This window comes from Microtus oregoni, unplaced genomic scaffold (assembly GCF_018167655.1).
Source record: "Microtus oregoni isolate MIOR12 unplaced genomic scaffold, Mior012 000103F_ref0000194, whole genome shotgun sequence".
NCBI lineage: Eukaryota > Metazoa > Chordata > Mammalia > Rodentia > Cricetidae > Microtus > Microtus oregoni.
In genome coordinates this window covers 2,512,897-2,539,382 of record NW_024544717.1, presented here as the reverse complement: position 1 = coordinate 2,539,382, position 26,486 = coordinate 2,512,897, and the positions used below count along the sequence as shown (strand labels likewise).

Sequence of the window (26,486 nt, the reverse complement as noted above, 5' to 3'; positions counted from 1 at the left end):
GAGATTTGGCCAGCCATTTCTGCCAAAACCAAAACCAAAGCTGACGTTGGTTAATTTGCTTTCAACTTCCTTTTAGCTTCTTTATGTTTCTTCCGACAATCCTAGAAAATCATAAAATAAAAAGCTGTTATTAAAAATAAGCACGAATTTCTTACTCTCAGCGAAGTAAACTTTAAGTTATAAAGTCATAGAAACCCACTCTGGAAGTACTCACTGGAATGCAATTTTTGTTTTATGTTTAGGGAACTGTAACTTAGGCTTTGAGAAGCCTCCTGATTTTCTGTAACCTAGGAGACTGGCTAGACTTAGACCAGTCACTTTAAATGACCCAGGCTCCTGACATGCATTTGTGGAATGTACACCTTACTAGTAAATTGCCATGTGCTGTTTGATATCACTTGGAAGCTGGCTCTGGAAGCAGGGATCCCCTTCCCAATCATTGCACACCTCAGTTTTTTTAAATCAAGTGTTCTCCAATAACCCTTGTCTGGGGTAGAGAGATGGCTCAGTGGTTAAGAGCATTGCCTGCTCTTCCAAAGGTCCTGAGTTCAATTCCCAGCAACCACATGGTGGCTCACAACCATCTGTAATCTGGTACCCTTTTCTGGCCTGCAGACATACACACAGACAGAATATTGTGTGCATAATAAATAAATATTAAAAAAAAAAAGAACCCTTGTCTGGGAATTGGTTGGCCTAGCAGCTCAGTGACAGAGAAGGAAGAAGAATAGGACAGCCCAAGAACACACAGTGCCTTTTGAGAACAGCTGGAAAACGAATCATTTCCACCAGATGTTACTACGGTTATTCTATGATATACAGCTGCCTCTAGTGGGAAAGAGAGGCTGGAAGTTTAGCCAAGTCAAGCTCAGGCATGGACAGAAAACTCCATTGGGAACTCCTATTCAGTTTCTGCTGTAATGTTTTAAGTACATGATTTGATAGTATCTATCTATGTATCTATCTATTTACGTACCTACCTACCTACCTATCCTTTTAGTTTGGCTTTCTATATACTTAATAAGCTCAATCATTCAAAGTAAAAAATCTGCCCCATTATACATAATTTTACAGATTGCACAGAACCTATCATAGTTGAATTAAACAATCTTTTAAGTTCTTTTTAGTAGTATAATTCTAAAAGTTTAAGGCATGTTTTCAGCTGTCATATTTTTAAATTTTCAATCATATTCCTACAGTTCTTAACACTAGGGGAAAAGTAACACTAACATAATACTGTATCTGGTTTTGGAGGAAATCAGAATGGAGAAACAATTACTCACCATAAGGAGACTACTTGTTCGGGCTTCCCAAGAATTTCTGCTAATACTACTTCCCACACCACTCCAGAATAAGTGAGAACCTATGGGAAAAACAGAAGCATGAGACAGCAAATTACTGAATATTAAAATGGACAATATGATGATATTGCCAATTCTAGTACATCATCAGCCTCAGAGATTTCATGTGGATTTGTAGAGTAGTGAAAACTTGGGGCTTTTGTATGTTAATATCTAAGCAAGTCTGTATAACAAAAAAGCTCTTGTTGATAATGGGCAAACAATGAACATGGTAACAGAAGCACTATTGGCCCCTAAAAGCTTTATAATGGAGGGGAATAAAGCACATTAGAGAACAATGGGTCAGAACCTGCAGATGTAGCTGTGTTGAGTACACAATGAGTAAGAGTTGTACTACTACCTGTTCCACACCACTGAATGGAAGAATAGACCTACCATGAAGTCTGTCGTCATTCTCAGAGAAAAAGAAAAATCTAGTGCACTCTACAGGAAATGCTTCTCTGAAAACAAGTGAGAGAAAAAGGCAAAAATTACTGTCAATGTATAAGAAGAAATTATTACAGCTGTTATGATAGTATATGTCTGTAATCCCAGCATTTGGAAAACAGAGATAGGAGGATGAGGAATTCCAAGCATCAGTTCAAGGGTAGTTTAGGTGACATAGCCCTGCCTAAAACAAAATAAGAAACGAAACCCAAGTAGCAAAACAAAACAAACAAAAATCAAAGAAATAATTACAGTGAAATTATAAAATATCCCTTTAAAAAAAGTTGCTCTGCAGCTGGATGGTGATGGCACACACACCTTTAATTCCAGCAATTGGGAGGCAGAGGCAGGCAGATCTCTGTGAGTTTGAGGCCAGCCTTGTCTACACAGTGAGTTCCAGGACAGCCAGGGCTACACAGAGAAACCCTGTCGCGAAAACCAGGAGAAAAAAAAAAAAAAAAGAAAACCAGGAAAAAAAGTTGCTCTGCACTTGATCATGTTACTTTGCACTAAAATGACCATATCCCATCTCTACTCAACAGTCTTCCATCTAGTTTTGATAATGAGGAATTAAGTATAGACTCTGTCTTTTGCATTCTGGATGTCAATATTCATTCCCATTGTTACCTGATTTGCCAGTGTTCCCCAACTGGTATCCAAGTCAGCTACAGCATCTGATTTCCAAACCAGGAATACTCCCATCAACCTCACTGCCCTATCCATGTCGTACTTGCTACAAGTTGCCATCTAAAAATCTCCCTCTCTGTTAGAAAAAGGTTAGAGAACTCTGTAGAGCTGGAAAAAATTTGTCCTAGATGCTTGCATAAAGCTGCTGAAGCATGTCTGACTGACTTTATAAAGCATGGCACAGCTTACACACAAACCGCTTACCCAGGGCTAGGCCTTTTGTGATCTGCTTCTTTAGTAACTTCTTCTTCTTCTTCTTCTTCTGAACTACTATCTTGGAAGCGGGGATCTTCCTGATAGACTATCTTCCCACGTTTCACTGGCTCAGTTCTATAGGTGTCTATATTGTTATGACAATGAAAGGTTATACAATTATGAATGAGCAACAGTGTAGTTTTCTAAACAAAGTAAACTGTTCCCTGTCCATGCAAACATGAGTAAACGTCTAATATGTTAAAATAGATATTATCATTTTTTTTCCTCCAGTTTTGGTGCTCAAATCCAGGGCCTTGTTCATGATAGGCAAACATGCTACAGTTCTAGTATCTAAAATAATTAGGGTTATATTTTCAATTTTAAAATACTAAAAGCTACTATTTAGTGATCAGATAAGGAATATAACATTATAAAAAGAGCTAAAAGCTAAAGGTGTATGGTTGAGCAATATAATTTTCAAAGAACAAGCATAACCTAAGTGCTGTTAAAAGAAGCCTACAGCAAAGCCGGGCGGTGGTGGCACACACCTTTAATCCCAGCACTTGGGAGGCAGAGGCAGGCGGATCTCTGTGAGTTCGAGACCAGCCTGGTCTACAAGAGCTAGTTCTAGGACAGGCTCCAAAACCACAGAGAAACCCTGTCTCGAAAAACCAAAAAAAAAAAAAAAAAAAAAAAAGAAGCCTACAGGGTTGGGTGGTGGAGCATGCCTTTAATACTACACACTCTGGAGGCACAGGTAGTTGTCTGGATCTCTGTGAATCTGAGACCAGCATGGTCTACATGAGTTCCAGAAAAAGCAAGGCTATGTAAAGAAACTCTGTCTCAGAAAATCATAAAAACAACAACAAAAAGCCTACAACACTCAATGAAACCAAAGTCTCTTCTTGCTTATTCATATACAAGGGACACATGCTTATATTTGTGTTTTCAACTCTTAAATTGCTTTCTGGAACTGCTGTGAGATCTGCAGAATCTCTCACAATTTTCCAAGTTTCAAACAACTTTAAAAAATAGAACCAAACCAAACCAAACAAACAAACAAAAAAAACCACACAATCACTGCTGGGCGGTAGTGGTGCATGCCTTTAATCCCAGCATGCCAGAGGCAGGCGGATCTCCATGAGTTCGAGGCCAGCCTGGTCTACCTTCCAGGCCAGCTAGGACTGTTACACAGAAAAACCGTGTCAAAGAAAGAAAGAAAGAAAGAAAGAAAGAAAGAAAGAAAGAAAGAAAGATTGTTTGTATCTAAGTCTAATTATAGGGCTAACATATTTCTCACACTTGGCTCTCAAAGTTTTACACACACACACACACACACACACCCATCCTGCCTCTTATAGGAAATTCCCACAAAAATTCGTATATGAAATGCATACTTGAATACTTGGTAGAACAGTCTTCTGAAAAAGTGTCTTATCCAAGTGTGGAACACATTTATCATCTTGGCACTCAAGAGACTGAAGCAAAATACTCTAAGCTATGGCTGCCTGTAACTCCAGCTGCAAGGGATCCTACTCCCTCTTCTAGCCTCCTAGGGCACTCAAACACACCCCCACCCACCCACCCAATTTTTAAATAGTGGACGGTTTCAATTTTGTTATTTTTAAAATCCATGGAATTTTTTTGATCTTTTGAGGGTAAATCACCTGAAATAGGATGCAAAATTGTAGGAACTTGCTTTTACATTTTCCACTACATTCTGTCCAATCTAAAAGGATAAACTTTGAAATAACTGGCATATTGATGACATGACATATTTGTATAACTCCAAAAAGGTTATTTTTTTCCTTTCTGTTAGTCACGACATCTCCAGACACATTAAGAAGTAGAGCTATAGCCAGGAGGGTACACACCTTTAATCCCAGTACTCAGGAGGCAGACGCAGAGGCAGGTCTCAGAGCAAGTTCCAGAACAGCCAGGGCTACACAGAGGAACACTGTCTAGAAAGGAAACAGCTATCTAAATGTAGCTCACTTGTCCAAGACTGTCTGCATGTAATAGAAAGAAAGAAATGGGCCATTAATGTTTAGCCTCCACTCATATCAGCTAGCTTCAAGTCTGTTCCCTTTAATGAAAAATCACTTTTTTAACCCTGTAGGGACATCATATTTATAATCAGGCTACACTGAATCTGATATTGTTTATGCAGACTGAAATAATACACAAAATCGATTATACTTAATGTAAATTCCACCAATTAAGTTCAATCTCCCTGAAATAAAAGAGATGGAAAGAAAAAAAAAAACCCTCACCTTCCTTTATATCTTTAGTGTCTGAACCAAAAAAAGAGAACGTGAACCCGCTGGTCTGCTCTGCCCCACTTGTCAGGGCTGCAGCATTACTGACTTCCTCAGTTTCCTCTCTACCCCAATCCTCATTCCAGGGTGTGTCTTCTTCCTTTTCATTTGTGCTCTTCGTATGTTGGAATATTTCTTTCAAATCTGTAGTGATGTTATGATACATGTCTTGGGATACTTCAGGCAGTTTCTCAGCTTCTTCCCTTTTCTTCTTCCTTTTTGCTTTACTGAAATGACAAATACAGACATGCATGTAACAAAGACAAGCTCTGAAAATTTTCTATACATCAGGAAAGGTAAAGTCTTTAGATAATCTTAACTTTATCCTTGAATCTTAAACAGAAAGAATTTTTTTTTAACACAAATTATCTGTAACAGATGCAAATCCTAAACATGAGTATTTTCTTAACATTCTTTAAACTACATTCCAGGAATTGAACTGTCAGTAACTTTCCTGAGGGTTTTCTCATCTGCAAAGTGAACAGGTTAAACCAGATGACTTTTAAGATTATTTTAAGATTTATAATTCTGTAATTTGAAAAAGGAATCAATTAAAATTCTTTTAGAAGTGAATTACAAATGTGCTATGTCAATTATTATCTTTTGCAAAATTTTTTTAGATTGTCATCTATTTAGAAATGAATATACTTTGTTTGATCTTAGATATGCATGTTTATAATATTGAGTTTCTAGCTAATAGATTAAAGTGTTTACCAATTAAGAATATATTCCATGCCAGGCAGTAGTGGCACACACCTTTAATCCCAACACTTGGGAGGCAGAGGCAGGCAGGCAGATCTCTGTGAGTTCAAGCCCAGCATGGTCCACGGAGAGAGTCCAGGACAGGCTCCAAAGCTACCTAGAGAAACCCTGTCTAAAAGAACCAAAAAGAATCTATTCCATATATGTATAAGAAAAAGCAGTCTGGATGGTGGTGGTGTACACCTTTAATTTCAGCACTCGTAGGCAGAGGCACGTTTGAGGCCATCCTGGTCTATAAAGTGAGTTCCAGGACAGCAGAGCTAATACACAGAGAAACCTTGTCTTGAAAATCTAATCCTCTCCCCAAAAGAAACCAAGAAAAAAATAGAAAGAAAAATAGCAAAAATTAATGTACTATTTAAAATGGAAGTGAACAGGATTGTTCTGTTTATTTTTTTTCTTCAACAAAAATTTATTGGAAAATAGCTTTTCATAAATATATTTTGAACATATTATCACTTCCCCAATTTCTTCCAGTTCCTCCCTACTTCCCTATCCATCCAACTTTATGCTCTTTGTCTTCCATTAAAACAAAACAAAAAACAAAAACAAACCAAAAATAAATAACACACATTAAAAAAAAAAACACCTCAAAAACACAAAAATGAAAGTCTAAAATTCTACAAAAATACCACTGAGTTTGTTTTATGTTGGCCAACTAGTCCTGGACGTGGAGCCTCTCCTGAAGTGTGGTTAGTACCTAGTGAGACTCCATTCTTCTTTTGTTAGCAGGAGTCAACTGCAGACAGCTACTTAGTTAGGGGTGGGAGTTCATGTCCAGTTGTCCCTTCCAGTTCTGGGGGCACCATCTGGCTTGAACTTGTGCAAGCCTTGTGACTGTTTCTACAGTCTCCTGTGAGTTCATGTTTATCAGTCCTGTTGTGTCTAGAAGATATTGCTACCTTGGAGTCATCCCTCACCTCTGACTCTTAACAATCTTTCTGACTCCTCTTCCACATGGATTTCTGAGCCTCTAGAGGGCTATTTAACTATTTAATGGTACAGACCATCTCAGACAAATCGTTTATACTTCTTAAGTCAGCCAAACTAGATTTCATACAAGTAAACCTATGAAAACTGAACTCTACGAATACCAGTGTCATATTGAACTACCATATGGGAACTTAAATTTGTCCTTGATACTTTATAGAATTAGAAGTAAATATCCACTGGAAATTCCTGGAGCACAGACTCAACCTAGTTACCTCTTGTAGAAAGAGAACATAGGAAATGTGACTTCTGAGACTGGGGTCATGGCAAAAGCCTGAAGGGTCTTGAAGATGCTGTTTAGTTGAAACTACATGGCCTTTAAGAGGTTGTAAGGGTTGGGAAAGTCAACAAAATTGTACTGGGATTTAGAGGAGAAATTCTAGAAACACTGATACATATGGTAATGAAGAAAACAGAGCATATACTTAAATGTCATGGAAATCTAGCTAAAGAAATGTCCAGGTAACTACTGAAGGTATTTTCTGGTTTCTTCTTGTTACTTTAAGTGTTAATAGGAAAGAGTGAAAATAAAAGGGAAAGGGAGGGCTCTTTTGCTTTTTTGTTTGGTTTTACAGGAATCAGCCATGGGTTTGAAGATTCTTAATCTTCAGAGGCAAATGACATGAAATTTAAGAAAACGGTTCCTAAACAAATATCACATCTGTGAAAACGTTATCTAAAGCATGAGCTGGCAAACTTCTGTAGTCTAATAGTCAAATCTAGACTATTGCTTACTTACCCCTTAATTGCATGCTAAGAACTTTTTTTTCTTTTTTAGAGCTTTATTTTTATGTATAAGAGTATTTTTCCTGCATTGTATGTATGTGTATCATGTATGTGCCTGGTGCCCCCAAGAATGGTTTTAGAGTTTGAAATACTTAATGAAGCCGGGCGGTGGTGGCGCACGCCTTTAATCCCAGCACTCGGGAGGCAGAGGCAGGCGGATCTCTGTGAGTTCGAGGCCAGCCTGGTCTACAAGAGCTAGTTCCAGGACAGGAACCAAAAGCTACGGAGAAACCCTGTCTCGAAAATGAAAAAAAAAAAAAGAAATACTTAATGAAAAAAATATTTCACACTATGCAAGAATTATATATGGGAGCTGGCTCATCAGTTAAGAGTACTGGGTCCAATTCCCAATACCCACATAACTGCTCATAATTGTCTCTAATTCCAGTCTGTATGTAACTTCAGTTACAGGGAACTGGCACCCTTTTCTGGCCTCACAGGCACCAGGCATGCACATGGTGCAGAAATGAACATGCAGGTAGGACACCCATATATATAAAAAACTTACATATGATACAAATTTCAATGTCCACATGCTTTTTTTTCTTAATTTTTTGTTACTTAATTTTTTTTTTTTTAGCTTTGATTTTCAAGACAGGGTTTCTCTGTGTAGACCTGGTTGGCCTCAAATCCACCTGCCTCTGCTTCACAAGTGCTGGGATTAAAAGTGTGAGCCACCATGCCCTGCAAGAAAGTATTTACAACAGAAGCTATCTGACTGAAGAGCCTAATTTAGTCACAATTACCCTCTTTACAGAAATTTACAGACTTCAGTTTAAAATCCTTTAATGCCTAACTCTGGCCCTGGGCAGACCTAAAAAACTTTATTTGTTCAAGCAGAGGACTTTTATGCATCTTATTAAAGTCACTAACTCTGCAGCTTCATCAAAATTTAAAGGGAATACAGACTAGGATTTACCTTTCTTTTTCGTTATCTTCTTGTTTTCTTTCATAAATGGCATGGTCATGCTTTGTTGGGTCATAACGTACAATATCCCTATGTAAAAAGAATACAGGTTGAAATAGAGATAAATTGAAACATTAATGGCAATTTACAAGTTATCACTACAAAGACACTAATTAAAAGGCTGTGATGGTTAGTTTCAATTGTTTGCTTGATACAATGTAGATTCACCTTCAAAGAGAGTTTCAATGCAGGCTGTCTAAACTAGGCTTCTGATGCTCAGGCTTTCCCACTATGATGGACTACAATCTCAAACTGAGTTGAATAATCCCTTTTCCTTAAACAGTTTTTGTTAGTATGCAGGCATCTGTACTGGCCTGCCCTTAGGGTCCTGACAGGATACATCCTCAGCAATAGCCACTAAGGACACCTCCTGTACACATTCACTATATTCCCTTTTAAAAGGGCCCTGCCCACCTCCCATCCCTCTCTTTCTCTCTCCCTCTCTGATTCTCTGCCTGTTTCTCTGTCTTTCCCGCCACCCTCTGCCTCTCCCTTCTTTTCTGCTGCTCCTGTCCTCATAGGCCAGTCTCCCCCCTCACCTTCTTCCTTTTTACATTTCCTTTCCCCTAATAAAATACTCCTCCAAGTGAACTCTGTCACTTGCTTTTTTTTCTTGCACTTTTTAAAATACAGCATTGGTTCCCTGATCAGAAAAGACTCTACTAGTCTTCATCCTGCCTACAGGCAGTCTGAGGCAAGCCAGGACCCTGGAACCCAGTCCACATTTGACAGCCTTGCTTCTCCAACTAATGAATCACTGGTCCCCTCCATCTAACACTAATGGAGGGACCCTCTTTTCCACCTGTAGCCATTTTCCACGAGTGAGGGCTCATCTCTCGAGCATGGTTTCTCGCCTTTTGGCCTCATGAAGTCCTGGCACCAGGCAACCATGGCTCTCTTGGGCTCAGAGCCTTGTACCCTGTTCTGTGATTGAGAGATCACTAAGTAGCCTATGTCGTCTTGAAATTGATCCTCTTTGAATTCCTAGAACACTAGGAATTACAGAACTTATCTGTTCTCCCCAGTAATTTATAAAGGACTCAGATGGGCTGGTATATAACTCAGGGGAAAAACAAATGAGTGGCAATATTTATGGCCCTAGGTTAAACTATAAGCATCACAAGAAAAAAAAACAAAACAAAAAATGAGTTTTAAATTAAGTTCCCTAGGCACTTATGACAAAGTGAAACTATCACGAATGGGACAGAGCATAAGCCATACTTAAATTTCTTAACAGCTACTGATCCTTTGCTTGTAGGGTTGCTCAAGTTGATGTTTAAAACACTTTGCACAACATTCAGTGTTTGCTTTCTTTCTGCAGCAAGTTCATCTTCATTAGTTTGGTTTTCATTTAACTCTGAGGAAAGAGAATAAGCAGTCATCTCTTAACACTCATTGCTATAGAAACCCCAATCATCATAGGTGCAAATCCATGCAAAGTACACCAAATCACATGTTTAGCCTCAGATCTGTTAATATCTCTCTCCAGAATTCTTGCCACAAAAACATAGAAATCATATGACTAGCTAACAAAATATCCCACTTCTATTTATAACTGAGAAAATAAAATCTAGATTAATGTCTTTGGTGGCAAGTCTAAAACTTTTAAAGACTAAAACGCATAACGTAAAACACAAAAAACTGGAGGAAATGAAAGAAATCCCTGAAAAAAAGCCAAGAAAAAACAGTTGAAGGAAATGAATAAAACTGTTCAAGAACTGAAAATGGAAAAAGAGGCACTGAAGAAAACACAAATTGAGGGAATTCTAGAAATGAAAACTATTAAGTAAGGGAACAGAAACTAGAAAGGCAAGCTTCACCAACAGGATGTAAGAGATAGAAGACAGAATCTCAGGTGTAGAAGACACAATAGAAGAAATAATGCACTGGTTAAAGAAAATGTTGAATCTAAAAAAATCCTGACACAAACATCTAGGAAATCTGAAACACTATGAAAAGACCAAACCTCAGAATAATAGGAATAGAAGGAAAAGAACCCCAGCTCAAAGGCCCTGAAAATATTTTCAACAAAATCACCAAAGACAAATTTTCTAATTTGAAGAAAGGCATGCCTATAAGGTACAAGCAGCACACAGAACACCAAACAGATTGAACCAGAAAACAGTCTCCTTGTCAAATAATAATCAAAAAACTAAACATAAAGAACAAAGAAAGAATATTGGAAACTGCAAGGGAAAAAGAACAAGTGACATAAAGGCAGAACTATTAAAACTACACCCAACTTCTCAATGAAGACTTCTCAATGAACACCCAGAAGGGCCCGCAAACTCTGAAAACTACAGATGCCAGTGCAGACTACTATGCCCAGCAGAGATAGAGAAAAAAAGATATTCTATAATAAAGTCAAATTTAAGCAATATCTGTCTACAAATCCATCCCTATAGATGGTAATAAAAGAAAAAAATTCATGAAAACACAGGAAAGGAATAGAAGATAGACAGACAGACAGATAAGTAATAGATAAATGAAAAAACATGAGCATCTAGGTGCATGGCTGTAATCTAAGTAGGAATCTGAGGGAGGAGGATCACATGTTTCAAAGAAGAAAAGAAACATATGAACCAGCACCCTAAAAATACCCAACTACTACCGGGCGGTGGTGGCACACACCTTTAATCCCAGCACTCAGGAGGCAGAGGCAGGTGGATTTCTGTGAGTTCGAGACCAACCTAGTCTGTTCCAGGACAAGCTCAACAGCTACAGTGAAATCCTGTCTCGAAAAACCCAAATAAATAAACAAACAAACCACCCAACTAACCCCAAAACAAGCACACAGCATGTACACCAGAGAAAGATAAAGACTCTTCCTATTAAATATAAATTAGTCATCTTCTGTGTTTTCTAATTTAATATAATTATGTTATATTGAAATACATATAAGGAAACTTAAGAATTATTAAGTATACATCTGACTAAAAACTCTGTTTAATTCATTTGTTTATTTATTTGGTTTTTCAAGACAGGGTTTAAATAACCTTGACCATCCTGGAATTCACTCTGTAGAACAGGCTGGCTTCGAATGCACAGAGATCACCTGCCTCTGCATCCCAAGTGCACCAGGCTGGCCTGGAACTCACAGAGATCTGCCTGCCTCTGCCTCCCAAGTGCTGGAATTAAAGGCACGCATGTGCCACCACTGCCCAGCTACAATTCATTTTAGAGTATAGTTTCTTCCAGTGTTAAATGAAGGAGAAGCACCAGGTGACTTCCTAGCTTTGATAGCAGGGCTGTTGGGACAGTAAATAGTTACCTTTCTGTTCCTCTTCACTGTCACTCTCTAAAAATCTAGAGTCCATTCGGAATCTCTCATCATTTCCAAAATGAGACTGCAAATCCATGAGCTACATGGAAAAGAAACACTGTCATGATAAGCACATTTTGAAAAAGTCTCTAAGTACCTCCTCACCCTCTGAAATTCATAACTACCATCTGCACAACTGCACTGGATATTAACAAGTAAGAGGTGAGAGAGGATTCACTCCCACAAAAATTACCCCACACTGAACTGTGCCCTACCTATTTAAGGACTACCTCTAAAACCTAGACATGCTGCTACTGTCTGTGTTTTCAATCTTCACTAACCTTCTGGCCAGCTCTGCCCTCAAACTGAGGTTTAATGTTGAACCTGGTGCTGTCCTCCTTGGAATCTGAATCTTCATCATCGCTGCTATCAAACAACTTCCCAGATGCTTTACCCACAGATTCCTGTTATATAGATTGAAAAAAAAAAAAAAGAAATATTTATTAACTGAAATAATCAGCATTTTCTTACTAATGTTAATTTTATGCTATATTTAAAAACCAACAACCCGCTGGGCAGTGGTGGCACATGCCTTTAATCCAGCACTTGGGATACAGAGGCAGGCAGATCTCTTTTTTTTTTTTTTTTTTTTAAATTTTCGAGACAGGGTTTCTCCTTGGCTTTTTGGTTCCTGTCCTGGAACTAGCTCTTATAGACCAGGCTGGCCTTGAACTCACAGAGATCCACCTGCCTCTGCCTCCCCGAGTACTGGGATTAAAGGTGTGCCCCACCACCGCCCGGACAGGCAGATCTCTTTAAGTTTGAGACCAACCTGGTCAACAGAAAAAGTTCCAGGACAGCCAAGGCTATACAAAGAAACCCAAAATAAAAACAAAACAAAACAGCAGTTACAGAAACAAGTGTGTGGTGGGCCAGATGAAAACTCTGACTCAGGCATAGTTAACTGGACTCCTGGGTTATTAATCCACATGCCCTGTTGCCACTTGGATTTGGGAATTAATAACCACAAGCAAGGACACTCCCCATAGTCTAGCATGAATAATGATGAGACTTTGTATGAAGTAGCAAACAGTTTCATGGGTAAGAAACATCTCCAAGACCCCTGCTATCTCAGGATGTGGTGGCTTGGGCAACAAGGCAGTTGCTAGCATTTTATGCAGAAGTAGTAGCTGTGTGGACCTCTTGCTATATAACAGATGCTACAGCTGCTGTGTTGGTATACTGTGGAATCAGACTGATGCAGAACTTTTCAGGTTAAAGGCAGCCTAGGGTACACAGCATTCCTACCACAAAAAAGGAAAACAAGTGTGGGAATCTGGAAAGTAGATTAAAATTTGGAAGGCCTTACCGTCACCAACTCCTTTCCTGGACTGTTTTGCTCCTGAGTGGATGTCTCTTCCGTTTCACTTTCATTATCAGAAGCAAAGACAATGTGTGTTTTTTTGTTCTCTGGATGACCATCCTAGTGAAACACAAGCAGCATCACATTTCAAGACCGCCAACAGTCTAGCCATGTCCACATCTATCGTCTTCTCCCATCCCTTATGCTTCTTTTCCTTGTCCAGGGAATACCATTATCATCTGCTATTTCTCCAAGACAGAAGTTCAGGCCTCCTTTCTCCTATATCCAGTAACAATCAAACTCTATTAATTTGACCAAGGTATCTTTAAGAACCACCACTGTTATGGTTGTGGTCCTTGACATCTAAAAGGTTCTCCTTGCTTCCAGATATGACTCCATTATATTTATTGTTTATGTCATGACCTGAAGAATCTCTAAAATAGAGGCTAACAAACATTATCTGTAAAGATTTAGAGTAAACACTTTAGATACTACAAGTCACAGTCTTTGTTGTGGGTTAAAAACTATTTGGGGGGCTGGAGAGATGGCTCAGTGGTTAAGAGCACTGCCTGCTCTTCCAAAGGTCCTGAGTTCAATTCCCAGCAACCACATGGTGGCTCACAACCATCTGTAATGAGGTCTGGTGTCCTCTTCTGGCCTGCAGACATACACACAGACAGAATATTGTATACATAATAAATAAATAAATAAATATTTATTTAAAAAAAAACTATTTGGGCTGGAAGCTCTGTGTATTGTAAAATGCCAACTCCTATTCTAAAATGTACACAAATAGCTGGGTATTGTAGCACATGCCTTTAATCCCAGTACTCGGGAGACAGAGGCAGAGGCAGAAGCAGGTTGATTTGTGTGAGTTTCCGGGTAGTCTGGTCTACAAAGTGAGTTCTAGGACAGCCAGGGCCACAGAGAACTGTCTCAAAAAAACAAAGACAAAATGTATACAACTAATCTTTAATGCTTGTATAAAAATTCATCAGTTTTTCACAGCTTCAGGAATAAAATTCCCCCCTCTACAGTCTCTGCATAACCTACCCTGCTAATCAGTGCTACTTCATTTTAGAAATACCAGTGTCATGAAAAAAAAAATTTTACTTTTCGACAAATGGCTCCCTTTTACAGGAAGATCTTTCACCTCCCTCGCTTTTTCTCCACATCAGTAAAATTCCTTCTACTCCCTTACATTACTCAGTATGGTTGAGGAAACCTAGGTGACTTGGTGTTCGAAGTGACTGTGACTGCCTGCTTGCCATACAAAGGCTCATTACTGTAAATGCCATCAAGATAGAACTCTAGCCGTAACCACTATACAAACTACAGTTTGCATGTAAACTTGTATATAAACTGTGATATAAACTTTTACCTCAAGGACTAAAATTACTGAGTAGTGAATGTGAAAAAGACAATGAGCTCTACGAGGACACACCTACACAGGAAGGAAAATCTTGACCTTGAGACAGTCAAATCCATAGACTGAAAATGCACTCACCAAATTTGCCAATGCATTGTGCACCAGTTTCTTCTGCACTTCTCTGGCTTTCTGCCACAATGCCAAGGCTGCTAGTCGCTTCTGGTTGTCTTCAGCATGTTTATCCTTAGCACTCATACATGATGCATCACTGACAGAAAGTGAGAAACTAGCTGTGCTTTTCTGAGGGTCTTCCCTGAAAGACACATTCGGTGGTTTCTCAAGAGATGTCATGTTGTTTGAATCAGTGTCCTCTTTCTCTGATGCTTTTCTACTTTTAGGCTGATGGCAAGTGTCTCTGTCAGACTCTATCTTGTGACTCTTTGCACTAACACTTAGGGACTTTTTACCTTTTAATGGCAACGGACATGAGAGAGGATTCTGACTTTCCTTGTCAAAACAGGTAGAGGACATGACTTTATGGCTCTGGCTCTCAGAAGTAGACTGTCTCTTTGGAGACTGAATGTGGTTTGGGCTGTTTACCTTCTTTGCAGGTTGGCATGAAGTCAATTTATTTGATGAGCCATTAGCACACTTGGATCCATTTTCTATAAAAACTCTGTCAGGCTCTTCATGTTTCAAGGAGCTCCTTGATTGTTCATTGATGTTATTAAAGTCAACAGTCTCTTTCAAAGTTTTATCCCCTGACTCCTTTGCATAGAGACCACCTATTCCCTTAAAGGCCTGGAATTTTGGTTTTAAGATGGTTTTCTCTGTTTTTTGTCTGCTGTAAGTGTTCTCCTCTAAAAGGGAAGCCACAATCTCCTCAGGACAAATGCACTGCCGGCCACTGTGCAGGTCATTGGATGTCTTAGGACTCTTGGAGGTTGTATTAAATTTGCAGTGGCTGCTGTTTTGTGAGCCATCACTCTCATTGTTTCCTGGAACCTTCTGATGACTGCCAGCCAAGCATTCCAAATCAGCCAAAGTGAGGTTCACTCGGGGACAGTTTTTCATCAAGGCTTTATATTCTTCATCTTCCTCAGACTCTTCACTGTCACTGGTGTTGGAGTCAGGTGGAAATTTAGGATTCAGAAACTTTCCTTCATGACCCAGGGCTGATTCTTTGTTGCTTTTAGTATTCTGTACTTCAACACAATCATTAGAAGGCTTTATCTTTTTAAAAGAACTTCTCATGCTTATAGACTTTTCTGGCTGTGAAGATTCTGCACTGTTTTTTACCTTAACAGTGTTTTTCTTCATCGCAATAATTTCATCTGTGTCACTGGAGTCACAGTCACTGTCATTTCCTGAACTGGTTGAAGAACTAAGGCTGTGAGTATCTGATTTGAAATCATCCCTTACAACTTCAAAAGGATCATTTTCAGATTCGTTTACCAAGGAATGCCTAGCTTTCTGTAAGTTTTCCTCTTTTGCAATCATCACTTTTAATTCTTCTTCAGAGTCAATGTCATCATCAGACTTACGACTTTTATTCCAGATAATTTCAAAGTCAGAAGTATGAAAAACCACGTGTTTAGGTTTCTGAGTACCAGAACTGGGCACATGGAGTGATTTAGAAGGAACAGCAGTACTAGGGGCTTTCCTGTGCGCAGTCATTGGCTGTGTTGATTTGTTACTCTCCATCACCTCATTAGTCCTTAGACTAATATTAGAAACCTTGGACTCCATGGGACCCTTCTGCACTTTCTTAATCTTCTGGGGAGGGAAATGAGAGTCAGAAAACTCTCCTCGACGTTTCTTACTCATAGGGTCATTGCCTCCTTCCAATTCCCAAGTGAGGTCAGTTATGGGAATGGTTTCTGTCAAATCCTCCGATATCTTTTTTAGGTTGTGGCAGTATTTTGAAGGATCATATTTCATTATGTTACTCAAAGTCAAGGAAAAAGCAACAGCAACAAGTTTTAGAGAAACCTACCAATCTGGTAAAACAGGAAAAATGTTACTAAATCTTGAACAAGTCCTTTGTTTCATCGACTTTCAATTTCCTATCAACATAGTAAGTGTCTAGGGTCTATAAGTTAACTATACCATATCCAAAGCTAATTCAATACCATTATCAGTTAAAAGAAATCACTTCAATGATAAACATTACAGCAATCTGATGTGTACACATACTGTATGCACAGAAGCACAGGATGCCTGCTTTTGAAAGTATCAGATAACTGACTTCGTGGAATAGACATTAGAATTTGCTGACCTTGGGTTCCATATGACTTCTCCATACACGCTTTTCTTGCTTATTGGCCTATTTTTACCTAGTATCTTCTTTTAAGAACTACTTTATAAGTTTCTTATAAAACTACCTCAATTTCTCATAAGTCTTCTTTAACAATGGCCCCTTATTCTCTATTCCTGCACTGCTCCATAGCAAAGGCTTGCAAATTCATAAGTACTAAGAATTTTTTTAAAGATAGAATCTTACTACATAGCCCTGGTTGGCTGGAACTTGCCATGTAGACGAGACTAGACTTGAATTCACAGAGATATCTGCCTCGGCTTCCCAAGTGCTGGGACTAAAGGTATGTGCCACCATGTTCAGCTTGTAATAAAATTCATACATTAACAAATGTTTCCTTGGGGCTGGAGAGATGGCTCAGCGGTTGGGAGCATTGCCTGCTCTTCCAAAGGTCCTGAGTTCAGTTCCCAGCAACCACATGGTGGCCTGCAGGCAGACACAATACTGTATACATAATAAATAAATAAATCTTAAAAAAAAATGTTTCCTTGGTAATGATTCATATCACTTAATTGCATAAAACTGCACATCACTCATTATTCTCAATGTGATTTATATATGTAGAAGAATTAGCTTACCTTGAGAGAAAGAGGTGACATGCTGAAAACAATTAAAAATTTATCAATAGAGGCGATGAAATCATAAAGATATTTTACCACTACTCTGGGAAATAATAATTACTGTGAAATGCTGACCAAAGGATATTTTATGTTTATGTTGATTCTTAAGGTGAAGAACGGGTAAGACTCTTCCAAATTTACTCACAACCCAATTCTAAAAGACAAAAAAAAGGACTTATAATTGTCATAAATATAAATGAAATAATAATACATAAATGTAATTTTTTAAGTTTTTGACAATAAAATAAAAGGTCTCAAAAAAAGTATGAGGAAACAAAAATGAAAGAAAATTCCAACTATATCTTGGACAGTATTTTAGACACACACACATATATGCACATACACAGAGCTATTAAAACTGTGGCCATGGTCTGGATGTAGTGGGGCACACCTGCAATCCTAGCACTCAGGAAGTAGAGGTGGGAGCATTAAAAGCTCAGTTAAGTATCAAGTCTGAGACCAGCTTGGGATATAGGAGACTCTGTCTAGAAAGAAAGAAAGGAAAGAAGGAAGAAAGTGGAGAGGGGGGAGGGAAGGTGAGGGAATGAGAGAAAGCATCCATTGTGATGGCATATGTAAGACCTGTACACCATGAAGCCAGCCGAAATCCCAGCAAGAATGGGGTAAGGATTCAAGAAATCCCACCCCTAGAGGAGAAGCAACTGGCAATTGATGACTCCTAGGAGAGGAAGCAAAACCTTCGACCTGCATGCTATCTGTTCCAAAGTGGAGAGAAAGCGTCAGCTTTGGATGTCACACACCTACAAACATGAGCTCTCAGAAGATATGGCAGACAAAGTTACTGAAGGAAACTCACTTTATGTCCTGGTACCTCTGTGCCAGGCACAGCTTTCATATGGAAATCTACTCCTCCCATCTTTTCCACTAAGTTGGTGTTGACACTGGTTGGATTTTCTTTCTTTGCTTTGGCTTCTTCTCTTTCTTGAGCTAATCTGTATTAATTGAAGGGCAAGTAAAAGCAAATCAGCCATGAAAAATGTTTAGCGGTGCCATTCAGGTAACCCTGAGTGAGTACCAAAATGTCAATATAGCATGAGAAAACAAAACACTTCTTTAAAAGCATAATTGCTTATACTATTTTCTAAACACACAAAACATTTTCATTGTAGAATGACAAGAAAGCATTGAAAAGCAAAACAAACCACATGTCTTTAATCCCACGTTGTTAACACTTGTCTACATCAGCTTCCATTCTACTCGCAAACACTTACAATGTACCCTCCCACACCTGTGCTCTGCTACATGAGCTGCCTCAACTCTCCTTCATGGCAGATAGGAGACCACAAACCACAAGCTCTACTGATATAAAAAAATAATTATTTTATATGACATATAACGATATATTCTTTTATTTATCCATTTATTGTTTGATTGATTAATCGATTGATTATGTCTGGCTGGTGTCAAATCATGTAGGCTAAGCCATCCATCATGACTACATATCCAATTCTTTCATCCACATATTCTTAAATATATTTTATTCTGAAAATGAGCTGAATCTTTTCCTTAGAGAAATTAGTTTTGACTAAGAAAGCTCTAACAGTTGTTATATAATCTTTGAAATCACATGCAGAATTATTATGTCTCTGAATGGCCCCATAGGTTCACATATTTGAATTCTTGGACTCCAGTTGGTGAACTTTTTTTTTTTAATTCTATTTATTTGTATTTTCTGTATGAGTGCTGTGTATGAACACCTGCATGACAGAAGAGGGCATCAGATCCTATTACAGATGATTGTGAGCCACCATGTGGATGCTGGGAATTGAACTCAGGACCTCTGGAAGAACAGCCAGTGCTCTTAACCGGTGAGCCATCTCTCCAGCCCCAGTTGGTGAACTCTTTAGGAAAGATTAGTAGACACTGCCTTGCTGAAGGTGGTGTGTCACTGGGTGTGGCTCTGAGATTTCAAAAGCCTAAGCCATTCCCAGTTGGTTTTCTCTCTGCCTCATGCTTGTAAGTAAGATGTAAGCTCAGCTACTGCGCTAGCACTATGCATGTCTGCCTATTGCCATGACTGGTCATGGACTCTAACCCTTTGGAACCATGAGTCCCCAAATTAAATGCTTCATCGTGGCAATAGAAAAGTAACCAGGACAATGTCTCATGTATATATCTTCTTTCTCTCTTTGCATAACACTGCACTTAACAATCAAAACCAACAAGTGTAATTCAGTTTAGGAAACTTTACCTTTTTGACATAGAAACACTTTCATATTTATAAGACATCCTAATGGATCATCTATAGATAGCAAGAGATAGAAATAGTTTAAATGTCTTTTAGAGCAAAGAGACACTGTGGTAACAGGAACTTCTGATATACAGATAGTTGTTATAGTTGTTACAAAAGGGGGAAAGCCATAGAAGATTGTATTAGAAAGAAAAAATAAAGAAATACATATACATGCAATACACATGCACATGTAACAGCATTGAATTCTTTTTCTGTGTGGCTTAGAATGAAAGGAGAGTGGAAAAAGACTTCAGCTCTACTTGCTCTAGTGTCCTGCTTTCATTTCTGCTGCTGTGATAAAATGTCCCAAATAAAAAGCAACCTAGGGAAGAAATGGTTTCTTTACGGTCACAACTCTGGGTTATAGTCCATTACAGTATACTGCAGGGTAGTTAAGGCAGGAACCTGAAGCACCTAGTCACACCCACAGTAAAGAACAGAGAGAAAATAAATGAACACATACATACTCCTCAGCTACCTTTCCCTTTAGTCTAAGGCTTCAAACTGGGGAAGGCACCATCAGCTTCTAGGTTAGGATTTCCCAGATCAATGAAATAAATCAAGGCAATCTGCCACAAACAACCTTCAGAAAGTCAACCTGATGTAGACAATACTACATTAAAATTCATTTCCCAGGTGGTTCTAGGTTGCATTAAGTTGTGAAACTAATCACGAAAACTAGTAATATTTTCAATAATTTCAAATTAGTTAGGCAAACTTATAAAAGCAATTATACTATAAAGAAAATAGGTTTAAATACACGCAGAGAAAATCTTACCTGTGTAAAAAGCTTTCTTTTGCTAGCTGAATTTTTAGTGTTCCACCTTTCCATTTTGTTTTGTTTAAAACAGACATACCTATACAGTAAAGAATTGCCAAAGTTCATTTCAGTGCAAAACTGTATTTCAGCACCTTTTCCCCCCTTAATTACTTAGTACTAGAAAAATAGGTTTATTAGTCACAAAGAGACACCTAAAATATAGAAGAAAAAGTGAAGCTAAGCTTTCTGTATTATTCTGACCAGTTAGAAGTTTTCTCCCTCTTCTTTTAAAAAAAAATTTATATTTATTTCAAGCATTTTATTTCATGTGTGTGTGCATGTTAATATGCTCATTTGTGTGTGAATACCTCTGAAGGTTGAAAGAGGGCATCAGATCCTCTGGATCTGTAGTCATAAGTGACTGCTAGTCACCCATGTGGGTACTAGGAAGTGAACTTGGGTCCCCTGTAACAGGAGCAAAAATTCTGAACTATTGAGTCATTCCTTCAGTCCCTGCTTGAGGTTTCTTTCTCTCAGTTACTTGAAGGATGACAGAAAAAATAATATATAAACTGTAAAGCAAAACTTATGTGCACATTGTTTATCGATTCATTTTAGGAACTTCTGGTGAATAACTATTTATTTACTATTTTGTTATTTTCTACACTATAAATAAACAATGAAATCTTTTCAAGGTGAATGAGAGTACATTTTGGGATCCTATAGCATTATCTTTTTTTTTTTTTAAGATTTATTTATTTATTATGTATACACTATTCTGTCTGCTTGGATGCTTACAGTCAGGAAGAGGGCACCAGATCTCACTCATTACAGATGGTTGTGAGCCACCATGTGGTTGCTGGGAAATGAACTCAGGACCTCTGGAAGAGCAGCCAGTGCTCTTAACCTCTGAGCCATCTCCCCAGCCTCCGCTGTAGCATTATCTTTCACCTCAATCCAGTCACCATCGCAAAGCATGTTCAAACACACACATTAGCCAGTGATTGAAACATGCTTCAGTTGTTGTGCCGTCGTGGTTGATTTTTCTAATACCTTTTGTCAGCTTCCTTAATGTAACTACTAACAAAATCTTCCGTGCAGGTAGATATTTTACTGTGTTCTAATGTACTATTCAATCCTTACAGTAACGTTACAAGTTAAGACACTGTATCTTTTCATTTGCTGGACTGAGAAGTTTAAATAAACTACCTTATATATACTCACACCAAAAATAATGTTTGCAAATGTTATTAAAGACTGACTATTTTCTTCCAATGGTATGTGTCTTTTACTTGCCTTTCAGTGCCTTTTTCTTTTTTGACTTCCAAGAAATCAAAATACATTAACAGACATCAACAGAATGATAAATCATCTCCGCCATTTTAATCATTGACAGCTAATATTGACCCATAGCTTTACTAATCTCCTAGTAATAGATGTCATAGTTTCAAAGATAGGGTCTGACAATGTCATATTCTAGTGTCCTTTCATGACAGGTCTAAAAGACAAAAGCTTAGCTGCCCAAGAAAAGAATGGTCTTAAGAGAAGTGTGGCATAATGTCCAGTGGGGTAAGTGTAATAGGCAATGTCTATGGAAGTTTGGTCCTTTGTTTAAATTATTTGAAAACAGTAGTTTCTGCGCAAGGCTACTAGCTTGTGATACTAGATCTTCTGACACTAACTGAATAAAGTGAAACATGAGATATATGGCCACAGAATTCTCTTGATCATGGTTGCCAATCTACACAACTCAAAGTGACTAGTGAGGCTTAGATATGGAACCAAAGTCATTTCAGTTACACAACCACACTGACAAATAGAATAAAAAGTACATGATGATCTTACATTTTTTCAGGTCCGCTTCTGTTATTTTGATGTTAACATATGCAAAGACCTTCTGTGAATTTCCTAAAAAAGAAAATTTGCTCATTTAATTCATATCCAGAGAACAATGTAAATCTCAATAGTTTTTGTTTTTTATGAGATGACTGCCTGGCTTTGAACTCAGACAGTGACCTACCTTGGCTTCCTTAGTGCTGGGATCAAAAGTGTGCACGACCATGTACAGCTCTAAAAATTGTTCCAAGTTTTAAAAGTTTATAAACACTTATTCTTTGAAAAAATACTTTTTGCACACCAGACCAAAGACTTAATTTTTATAAAACACAAGGTTTTTTTTTAAAAAAATAAAATGAGTAAGAAAAAAAAACCCTCGAGTTAAGACACATCTTGACTGTATGCTAGTGACATTCTACTCAACAAGAGACTTAATGCTAGAATGTTGACTCCTAAAATTCAAAGTAAAGACGTTTTGGAAATTTAAATGTTTTATAATTTTTCTGTTCCAAAATTAACTTTTATATGCAGTACCTCAAGGAGGCCATATATCATTTTCAATGTTCAGTGCTAAAATTCAGCTCCAGAGTTGTTTTCTTTTGTAATACCTGCCCTGAGTTGGTATATATTCAGTTATATATTTATATATAATATATAGTTATAGATTTACCTTGGTCATCTTTCCGAGTGATGATCTCCACATTAGATACTTCTCCAAATCTGCTGAACTGATTTTGTAAGTCTGTCTCAGAAATGCCTTGTCCAAGCCCACCCACAAAGAGGCGCTTCATTTCTCTGTTGGCTTTCATGAATACTGGGCATTCATCTGGAAAAGTAATTTTGAGTAGAAAACACTTAAGAGCTTTTCACAAATAAAACACAACTCTTTTCCCTGAAACTTCTGTGCCAAATCTGGTCTTATGGAACTACGCCTCGCTATTTGTATTCTTCAGATTTTATAAAAGGAAATTTTACAAAGGCCCTACATTCACGTTCTCAATGAACACACTTTGGAACTGCACCCACCTGCACAGCGCGCGCCCGCGTGCACAGACACCCCGATCTTTTCTCTGTATACAACACAACCACAGTTACTTTATCTTACCTTTTTCATTTCTTTTTCACAGAATTGGGTGTTCACAGAATTGGGTGTTCCCACCCTCCCACCCCGTGATTCGTTTGGACATTTATTTTAACAGTTACTGACAAAATAGTAAGTCAAAGGCTAAAACTATCTCCATCTTGGAGCTCCATAGTCATAACAGAGATAAAGTCCGCAGCTACAACAGTACAGCATAATACAAGTGTCCCCAGAGCACTGCTCAGGCAGAAAGACGGGAACTAAAGTTATACGTTCAACATTTTTCCCCCACTGTGCGCCTCAATTGCACGAAGTACTTTGCGTGGTTCTCACTGTTTGCGTGGCAGGAGAGGTTAAGACTTCTCCCAGAGCCACTTAGAAAATGCCAGTGGTGAAGCAAGGCTCAGACCCTGAAACTGTTAACACTATACTACCATGGTTGCTGGAAAGGTTTTCGGGAGGTCCCTCCATCTCGTTTAACTCTCAGTAGATGCTCAGCTCTCACTCAAACTTTCCTCAAAAGCTGGCTGACGGCTTCCAAGCCGAGATCACAAAACGGCCGGCAGGAGCGCAAAGCCAAAACCTGCTGTCTGGGAAACATCTACAATGTAACACTTCTTGGCAGCCTCCGCTCCATCCTACCCATCCCGCCTTCCTCCTCCGAGAAGTCCCAAGAAGAGGAGACGAGAGGTTAGGCCCAACAGCCCATCACTTCTCACACGACAACACGCTCAAGAAGCTGCCCCTCAGCACTAGCGCAGCGTAGCCCCCAACGTCTAATTTACACGTGCCAGCAGGCGCACTTTCTTTTCTTTCCTGCAGGGTTTCCAACCCGGTCTCCTAAGGTTCCGTTTCGACGCAGTTCCCGAGGGTTCTTTATTTCATCTGCCTTCATTCTAACTAACGTTCCGCTACCTTCTCTTCCACGTCTGTAAAAGAGCCGAGGAAAAAGTTCCGTAATTCCTACAGAGAAGACGTGCCGCCACGTGAAGCCCGACTTCCGGGTCAAGTAAGGCGGAAGTGGGAGAGCGGAACAATAATAAAGAGACTCTTTTCCTCGTGCTTCCCGGGACCGCCCCCTCAGTGACGAAAGGGCTCGGGCCGCTCAAAGGCAGCTTGAGGGGGCGGGCTCGACGTTCGGTTTGGAACGAACCACCTCCCCGAAGCGTCGGGAGTGTCTAGCCGGAGGGACGCCAGGACCTAAAACGGAGGTTGAGGGTGGGGCGGATACGCGTCGCCAAGCAGCCTCTCCCCCGCGAGCTCGCGAATGGTCCGCGCCTAGAATGCGCGCGCGGCTTGAAGCTCCCGGCGAGAGAGGCGCCCTGACAGAGTTGTAGGGCGCAGTTTCCCCTGCAGTGCCGCGCTCCGGGTGCCATGGACTCTGAGACCCGCCAGCTGCGCGCCCTGGAGGCGGAGGTCGCGGCGCTGCAGCGGGTGTGCACCATGCTGCCAGAGCCCTGGGAGAAGACGTCCGGAGCCGGGTACGTGGCTCCTGTCCCCCACCTCGGGCCCGCGCGTCGTAGCACCCGGCCGACTTGGCAACCTCCTGACAGCTCGGGGGCTCCGACTGCCTGCACGCCGGGTCCTGAACAGTGTAGTGGGAGACCTCCCGAAATGTCAGCTTGAGTCAGAATCGATTCCGTGAGGACAGTGACCTCAGAGTGTGAGCCCTGCGTTTGGGGTTCATGGCTTGATTGTAATCAGCAGAAAATAGTTTTCTTAAGGGTTAGTTTTGCCCGGTTGATGACAATCAGTAGGAAAGTCTTCCTTTTCTTTAAGAAATCTCGTCTTCGGGAAACAGTATTTAGTTGGGCTATTTTTTATAGCTTTACAGATATTCTTACTCTGTAGGTCAGGAATTCGCTCAACTTCACTTCAAGCTCATGATCCTCCTTCAGCCCCCACCCCTAGCGGTCGGGTTATTACCTGAACCGCCAAGCTTTGCTCTAGTTGGCATCCCTTAACTCTGGTTTCATGGATTTGTTCTTGTGGTTCATCTCACTATAGTTATAGTAAAGTGTCTTGATCATTTTGTATTATGCTAATAACGTAAGGGTTGGGGGTATATAGCCCTGTTGCAGGACAGCCTAATATGGACAAGAATCACACGGGACTGGTGGTGGGGATGGGGTGGGTGGTGGTATAGTCAATGACAGAAAGCCTGAAAAACAGCTTAGGTGAAATAAATTGGAAAGTGTGATGATCCTCTGATTAGGTGATACTGTTAACACCTATTTAAAGGTAGTGACCCTGAGGGTCATAGAGTTAAATAGTAAAATCCAAAGTCCAAGCATTCTCTTCAATTCAAAGAGAAGAAGAAAGAAGGAAGCCTGGAATTAACAGTGATTAAGTATCTTAAACCTGAAAACAAACTACCTTTATTTTATTAGGTATAATTTGGTACACTTGCAGAGAATGGGATTTTCCTGTGTTGAAAAGAACCTTGGAATGCAGGAATGTGTGGAGAAGTCTTAAAGAAAATAAAACGAGAGAAAGTTGTAACTGATGAAAGAATTGTGCCCTGGCCTATATGTATCCTCTTCCACAAGCAACCATGTGAGACACTTGCTACTGATTCGGGTGTGACCCATATATTGAAAGCTATGAGTTGGCGAGACCACCAGACTGACTCCACCCCCACTTACCAAATTAGAATTTGTATTTTATCAAGACAGCCTGGCCCTATACTCTTTGTATACACACTTAAAAGTCTGAGAAACGAAAGCTGGGTGGTGGTGCACACCTTTAGTCCCACCTCTTGGGAGGCAGAGGTGGGCGGATCTCTGAGTTTGAGACCACCCTGGTTGAAGAGTGAATTCCAGGCCAGCGGAACTGTTAAATGGAAACCCTGTCTCAAAAAACAAAATCAATCAGTTGATCAAACAAACAAAGAAAAATTGAGAATCACTGTGTCTGTCTTACCATAGGGGAAAATAGTTTCTTTACTCACCACAAGATGTCGATATAACACAGTAGACTGTTTATGTAGAATCCTCGGTAATAGAGCTGAAAATTAGAAGAATTTAGATCAGGGGAAATAGTAAATGTCAGTCCAAAGTGTGTGCATTTAATGTGATATTTTTCTCACTATGGTGAAGGAAGGTTGAGGCCTGTGTACCAAGCTACTTAATT

General features: G+C 39.4%; 2 protein-coding genes across 6 annotated transcripts in view; one reads left to right on the top strand and one right to left on the bottom strand.

The window, feature by feature from the left end:
* Positions 1–24,353, bottom strand: LOC121443269 (nucleolar protein 8-like). Of its 5 annotated transcripts, none has more exons than XM_041644974.1 (17): positions 24,270–24,353; positions 22,944–23,099; positions 22,283–22,345; positions 20,456–20,534; positions 18,241–18,376; positions 17,509–17,577; positions 14,625–16,430; positions 13,124–13,237; positions 12,096–12,218; positions 11,764–11,854; positions 9,714–9,849; positions 8,445–8,522; positions 4,943–5,214; positions 2,679–2,814; positions 1,737–1,801; positions 1,284–1,363; positions 1–101 (listed from the first exon to the last, which is right to left on the bottom strand). In XM_041644974.1, the coding sequence occupies exons 2-17, from the start codon at positions 23,080–23,082 to the stop codon at positions 51–53; spliced, it is 3,438 nt and encodes a 1,145-aa protein (XP_041500908.1). In that variant the 5' UTR covers positions 23,083–23,099; positions 24,270–24,353; the 3' UTR covers positions 1–50. The 5 variants fall into 5 exon arrangements, with proteins under 5 accessions (XP_041500908.1, XP_041500909.1, XP_041500907.1 ...); XM_041644975.1 differs by having other exon boundaries at positions 24,158–24,279; XM_041644973.1 differs by lacking the exon at positions 24,270–24,353 and adding an exon at positions 23,789–23,825.
* A 252-nt stretch (positions 24,354–24,605) lies between these two features.
* The window catches only part of LOC121443260 (centromere protein P-like), a 191,543-nt gene continuing 189,662 nt past the window's right edge, over positions 24,606–26,486 (top strand). The window contains exon 1 of the mRNA XM_041644953.1: positions 24,606–24,835. Coding sequence (XP_041500887.1) covers positions 24,729–24,835 — 107 coding nt within the window. The 5' untranslated portion in view covers positions 24,606–24,728. The remainder of the gene's footprint in view (positions 24,836–26,486) is intronic.